This window comes from Nematolebias whitei, chromosome 2 (assembly GCF_014905685.2).
Source record: "Nematolebias whitei isolate Nwh7 chromosome 2, NemWhi1, whole genome shotgun sequence".
NCBI classification, from domain to species: Eukaryota; Metazoa; Chordata; class Actinopteri; order Cyprinodontiformes; family Rivulidae; genus Nematolebias; species Nematolebias whitei.
The window spans coordinates 55,319,518-55,326,660 of NC_056499.1; the positions used below are offsets into that span (position 1 = coordinate 55,319,518).

A 7,143-nucleotide genomic window follows, 5' to 3' on the forward strand; every position below is an offset into this window, starting at 1 on the left:
CTCTCCACTGCACACCTGTAGAAGGAGGTGAGGACTGAGCTTCCCAGGCCAGCTCGTCTCAGCCGTCTGACCAGTATTATGTAAATGACCAGTATTAGGTTAGCTTAGCTGCCTGGCTTTTTCTAAAATAAAAATCTAGGAACCAATAATTCATCCATCATCCTTCTTCCTTTTCAGGTCACTGGTGCCCATATCAGCCATCACTGTGTGAGAGGTGGGGACACCTGGACAGGTCTCCAGTCCATCACAGACAAATAATTAAAAACATAAATATAAAAGTAAACAAAGACTTCAGCCTACCATAGTATATTAAAGTTTAACTCAAAATAAAATAAAGGCTTCACAGTGTTTTTTAACCATATTGCTCTAACATTTGTTATATTTTCATAACTTAACCTAATATGAAATATCGACTTCACAGTCTTAACCATATTGATTCATATTTGGTAAATCTTTAACAAAATTTCATAACCTGTGCAAACCTGCACAAAAACTCTTCTGAACTATAATTTATAAACCATTTTGTATAATTTAGAACTGGCTCCAGGTGATGTGTCTCATCTCTTCAACCTGTTAAAAAGACAAATTGCATAAAATTTTAGTATAATATGAGAAAAAACAAGGCAGCACGGTGGCGCAACTGGTAGAGCTGCTGCCTCTCAGAGCAGGTCCTTGGTTCAAACCCCGGTCCGGGGGCCTTCTGGGTGGAGTTTGCATGTTCTCTCCGTGCATGCGTGGGTTTTCTCCGGGTGCTCCGGTTTCCTCCCACAGACCAAAAACATGCATGTTAGGCTGATTGGGAACTCTAAATTGTCCCTAGGTGTGAGAGAGAGAGTGAATGTTTGTTTGTCTCTATGTGTCCCTGTGATGGACTGGAGACCTGTCCAGGGTGTCCCCCGCCCCTCGCACAGTGATTGCTGGACATGGGCACTAGCGTCCCCCGTGACCCAAAATGGAATAAGCGGGTAAAGATAATGGATGGATGGATGAGAAAAAACGGTTTCCTTTGAGGTGCAGCTGGTGCATTAATCAGAGCTTCTCTCACTTTATTCTTTGTTTCATGGTGGAGCTGTGGTGCAGCTTTATTGCAAGAAGCTATGTGAAGGATTAACGTATGGTGCGTCCAGCATATTAAAAATCAACCTGAATCCCTCGCCTTTGACTGAGCGGACTGGTTGTAAATCCTTTGTGATACAGCAGGAGATGGAGAGGGACATCTTCACAGCTCTTGGAGAATCAGCTGGAAATTTGTTGCAGAGTTCGCTGGGCTGCTGCTTTCGCTTTTATCTTCCTTCCGCGCATTTGTCGTATTTCCAAAATACTGTACCGCAATTTTATTTTACACTTCTTGCAAACAACTGTGTTCTTGTCAAGCTCTGTCTTTCCCGGAACATTGTAGAATCAGAAGGAGCGGGTTGAATCGCGCTGTCTTCCGCTCCATGCTAGCAGACTCTATTCAGATAAAGGGAGCTGGCTAACTAGCTTGCTGTACGGTGGCCTACAAGGCCAAATTCTACGGTGGCTGAGCGGACACATAATGTGATATACAGTACGTTTGGGTGTAGGAGTGGAAAAAATAAAACTTATTTAAAATCGATTTATGGACTTTTAGAATTGATTCAGAATCGGCAGGACTAGGAATCGAGATTCTTTAAGGAATTGATTTTTTTCTGCACCTCTATTCCCTAAACTTCCTTAAAATAGAATTCTGACCTGATTGGATTAGAAGTTACCAGCCACGCCCCTTTTCTCATTGTTGAACCAATCATAAGTCTGTATTACACTCTGAGCATTTAGTTTCAGTTCAGTTTCACCTTCTAAGAAAGACGTCTCTTGGGAGAAAGAGAGATGGGGGGGGGGGGGGGGGGGGGGGGGGTGGGGGAGGCGGGGGGGATAGAGTTTACAGAACCCAGCACCTGACTGTTCACCAGAACAGAGTTTGAAGGACGTCCAGAACCAGTTTGGTCTCACAATGGTTACCAGAACTGGGCTTGCATTGCTTCACCATTAACTTGGCTGAAATCACTTCAGCGTCCTGCTGAGAGCCAGTTTACCACAGAGTCAGAAGCAGAAGAGGCGGTCAATCTACCCCTCCTAAACACCGTCAGGTCCACTCGGAGAAACATCCACCTCCAAGTAACTCTGATTGGACCAACACACCTGCCCTGGACTCAGTAGGAACTGCTCGCCTCTTGGTAGTAGAAAGCCTGTTCTATGCTCCTCTGGTGACCTCACAGTAATTGCACAGTAAACTTAAACATAGTTCAACTTAGAAATATTCACTCTTAAGTCCTAACATCTGCCTTTTTAGTTTCAGTAATGCTGATAACTTTATGCTTTCTTTAAATGTCAGTAATTTTAATAATCAATCAGGCCTTGATTCAAAGCCATTTGATATTCGGTATGTTTAGTACTCATCTATAACTACATTCATATATCATAGATTATATTTTTATAATAAAATAAGTTAAAATTTCACCACTGAATCTGATTATTTTAGCTTTTGTGTGTGTGTTTAATTGAAATGATCTTTTTATCCACGAAAAAGTACTCACTTTGATAATTTGGGGTAAAAGAGACTGATTAGAAACAATATTCCTATACGTAGGTGGTGCTCTGAGGTAATTGCATATTTATCAGCTTAACTCAAGGTAAATGGTAAATGGACTGTTGTAGTATGAACAGATGCTGAGATATATTCATACATTAAACGGGTTCTTCATTTTTCTGAACTGTGTAACATGCGTGCATTGAATTTAACAGAAATGTAACGAGAGACGTTATTTATCTTTGACCCATCAAAATGAATGCGGTCATTTATTTACAGAATCAAAGTTTAACATCAAACATTTACATTAATTTGGCAAAATATGAAAATAACAACAGCATAATTAACCAATCAGGAAAACCATACGGCCATGGTTTTCCGTTGCTTCACCACAGACATTAATGAAAACATCTGGATTAATTTTCTAGCAGAAAGGAGAGTTTGAAGATGGAAAATTGAGATTTATCTTACAGAGAGATGTGTGAGGGAATTTATCTGTTTTAACCAGAACAGCACGCTCTTTGGAAATCAGCTTGTCCCAAACGGTACACTTTTGGGTGAAGGTCGACTTTACCTTTCTGAAGATAGATCAGGTCGGCGTGAAGTCCTACTTCCAGCCACTTTCAGCGTCTCCGTTGAGAACAGCTAAAATACCTCGAGAGTCGTGCGAGGTTATCCAAACAGAAGTTATAATTCCCAAAATCGTCTCTGGTTCAGCTCGTTTGGCCCAGCAGCAACCATGAATGCCTGCGTTTTGCATCCAGGTTGTCCCAAAATCTCTGCATTCTGGATTCCAAGAACTCTGAACTCCTTCAGAACTCTGAACTCTTGAACTCTGAAACTCTCAAAACTCTCAAAACTCTTCTCCCCTCTTGAACTGGGAAGTTGCCACATTTAAACGGGCTATACTTCCGGTTCATTTGAGAGCTTTCTGATTCGTGGATGGACCAGAACAGAGGTGTGGTTTGTGATGTAAGGTGTTATGGAAAGTCAAGGATTGTTTAAGAACAGGCAGAAAGATATCATGGAAAAACCAGACTTCGTGGTGCCACCTCTCCTGTATCTTGCTGTAAAAGTTAAACATGACATTTCTTTTCAGTAAACTTTTTAGTTGACCGAAGCTCGAACTTTAACACACTTACAAATTTGCTCATTGAAGACAGAAAAATCAAGAAATGCATATTACCCTGATTTCTTCTTTGAATGAGGAATAAAAATCATTACTACTGTTTAAGTAAATAAAAATGAGTAGTTCACTTCAACATGTAAACATTGTTTGAACTAACACAATTTGATTATCAAATATTTGTAAAATAGTAATGATCATAGAGAATTGTCTTTTCCACTTGATTAATTCAAGAAAGAAAGTCTCAGGATGGGTCAAACTGTATTTCTGGATGCAGATCAATGAAATGACAGTTTCTGACCATATGATCCTAAGGTCATTGATTTGACATCAGGTCAAGTTCACTACACTGTACTTATATAGCGCCTTTCTATCTTATTAAAATACTCAAAGTGCTTTACACTACAATTTGTGCCTCATTGACCCATTCATACTGCACTCTACTAGATCTCTACAAAGACTAATCAGAGCTTTATCACATTCAGACACCGATGGGACACACATCAGAGGCTATGAGGGGTTCAGTGTCTTGCCCAGGGACACTTCGACATGTGACTGCTGGTGGAGTCGAACTCCCAACTCTTGCATTGGAGGACGAGTGCTCTAACCACTCAGCCACAGCTGCTCGAGTACTGTATTTTTAAACTGGCAGCAGCTTGACAGTCCCTGTCAAAGTTTCTCCAGGAACTTTCTAGTTAAAGTCTGATCTTTCTGTCGGGGACACCTTGAAGAACAGAAGTAGCTATTTTACTGTTAGTTAACTGAAACTTGACCTGGTCACGCTCAAACAGATCCTCCTTTAAGGTTCTGAAGACTCGGTCCACTTCAGCCCAAGAACACAAGTTAGATTTCCACAGTTACTGGCTGCTCATGCTGCTGCACTGTGCTAGTCTGGCGGAGGGGGAACTGAAACCAGGACCAGGTTCGGGCTCTGCTGACTCAGTGTTTTTTCTGTTTCTGCAGGAAACGTTGTTCTGGAGAACCTCAGGGTGAAGGAAAATGCTCTGGTAAGTTCTGAACATCAAACTGGATCCCTCATCAATCTGAAACCAAGTGTGGTCTTGCTCCAGGTCCTGTCTGTACCAGATCCACCCTTTTCCCCTCTGCTTTTAGCGTTGCCTGCCAACAAAAGGAAAAGGCGAACAATAATGTTTTTGCTCATGTTTGTGTGTCTGTTAGCAAAATATCTCTTGAAATGTTGGAAGGGTTTTACTGAAAGTTTTAGAAAATAATCATTGGCTGTACTTCCACAACCAGCTTACTTTTGAAGTCAGTCTAATTTAAGATGGCTGCCACAGCTAGTTGGCATTGGCCATTACAAAAATTGCTGTCAGTTTTACAGATATTGAGCTAAAATTGTTTTGGTAGTAGATGACGGTCATTCCCAACACATCTCTGAGTGTGTTGCCGTAGTGCATAAGATTGTGCATAATGTTATTTTCAGTGCTGTCCCTTGTCTCCTGACTACAGATACTGTGGTGCTGGAAAGTTAGGAAAGCCTTTATAATTTGCTATATTTCTGCATAAATATGACCTAAAACATCATCAGATTGTCATACAAGTCCTAAAATTAGATAAAGAGAAGCCAGTTAAATAAATGAGAGAAAATATTACACTTGGTCATTAATTTATCGAGGAAAATGATCCAATATTACATATTTGTGATGGTAAAAGTATGTGAACCTCTAGGATTATCAGTCACTTTGAAGGTGAAATTAGAGTCAAGTGTTTTCAATCAATGGATGATGATCAGGTGTGAGTGCGCACCCTGTTTGATTTAAAGGACAAGGATTTATCAAAGTCTGATCTTCACAACATGTTTGTGGAAGTGAATCATGGCAGGAACAAAGTAGATTTCTGAGGAGCTCAGAAAAATAGTTGTTGATGCTCATCAGGCTGGAAAAGTTTACAAAACCATCTGTAAAGAGTTTGGACTCCACCAACCCACAGTCAGACAGATTGTGGTCAAATGGAGGAAATTCAAGAACATTGTTACCCTCTGCAGGAGTGGTGGACCAACAAAGATCACTTCAAGAGCAAGGCGTGGAATAGTCAGCGTGGTCACAAAAGATCCCAGGGTAACTTCTAACAACTGAAGGTCTCTCTCACATTGTCTGATGTTAATGTTCATGAGTCCACCATCAGGAGAACTCTGAACAACAATGGTTCATGGCAGAGTTGAAGGAGAAACCACTACTCTCCAAAAAGAACATGGCTGCTTGTCTGCAGTTTGTTAAAGATCATGTGGACAAGCCAGAAGACTGTTGGAAGAATGTTTTGTGGACAGATGAGACTAAAACAGAACATTCTGGTTTAAATAAAAAGTGTTATGTTGGGAGAAATGAAAACAGCATTCCTGCATGAGAACCTTATACCATCTGTGAAACATGGTGGTGGTAGTGTCATGGTTTGAGCCTGTTTTGCTGCATCTGGATCAGGTCTTCTTACCATCATTGATGGACAATGAATTCTGAATTATATCAGAGAATTCTAAAGGAAAATGTCAGAACATCTGTCCATGAACTGAATCTCAAGAGAAGGTGGGTCATGCAGCAACAATGACCCTCAGAACACAAGTGGTTCTACCAAAGAATGATTCAAGAAGAATAAAGTTCATGTTTTGGAATGACCAAGTCAAAGTCTTGACCTTAATCCAATCCAGATGTTGTGGAAGCACCTGAAGCAGCAGTTAATGTGAGAAAACCACCAACATCCAGAGTTGAAGCTGTTCTGTACAGAGGAATGGGCTAAAGTTCCTACAAGCTGGTGAGCAGGACTGATCAACAGATACTGAAAGCAAAGGTTCACATACTTTTACAAACCGGATTCCAAAAAGGTTGGGATACTAAACAAATTGTGAATAAAAACTGAATGCAATGATGTGGAGGTGCCAACATCTAATATTTTATTCAGAATAGAACACAAATCACTGATCAAAAGTTTAAACTGAGAGAATGTATCATTTTAAAGGAAAAATCTGTTGTTTCCAAATTTCATGGCGTCAACAAATCCCAAAAAAGTTGGGACAAGTCCATTTTTACCACTGTGTGGCATCCCCCCTTCTTCTTACAACACTCAACAGACGTCTGGGGACAAAGGAGACCAGTTTCTCCAGTTTAGAAATAGGAATGCTCTCCCATTCATGTCTAATACAGGCCTCTAACTGTTCAATCGTCTTGGGCCTTCTTTGTCGCACCTTCCTCTTTATGATGCGCCAAATGTTCTCTATAACTGAAAGATCTGGACTGCAGGCTGGCCATTTCAGTACCCGGGTCCTTCTCCTACGTAGCCATGATGTTGTGATTGCTGCAGAATGTGGTCTGGCATTATCGTGTTGAAAAATGCAGGGTCTTCCCTGAAAGAGATGACGTCTAGATGGGAGCATATGTTGTTCTAGAACCTGAACATAGTTCTCTGCATTAATGGTGCCTTTCCAGACATGCAAGCTGCCCATGCCACAAGCGCTCAT

The 7,143-nt window shown here is 40.9% G+C and overlaps 1 protein-coding gene across 1 annotated transcript in view; it reads left to right on the plus strand.

Moving 5' to 3' along the window:
- vps13c (vacuolar protein sorting 13 homolog C) overlaps positions 1-7,143 on the plus strand; it is a 289,282-nt gene that overhangs the window by 12,667 nt on the left and 269,472 nt on the right. The window contains exon 2 of the mRNA XM_037694953.1: positions 4,638-4,681. Coding sequence (XP_037550881.1) covers positions 4,638-4,681 — 44 coding nt within the window. The remainder of the gene's footprint in view (positions 1-4,637; positions 4,682-7,143) is intronic.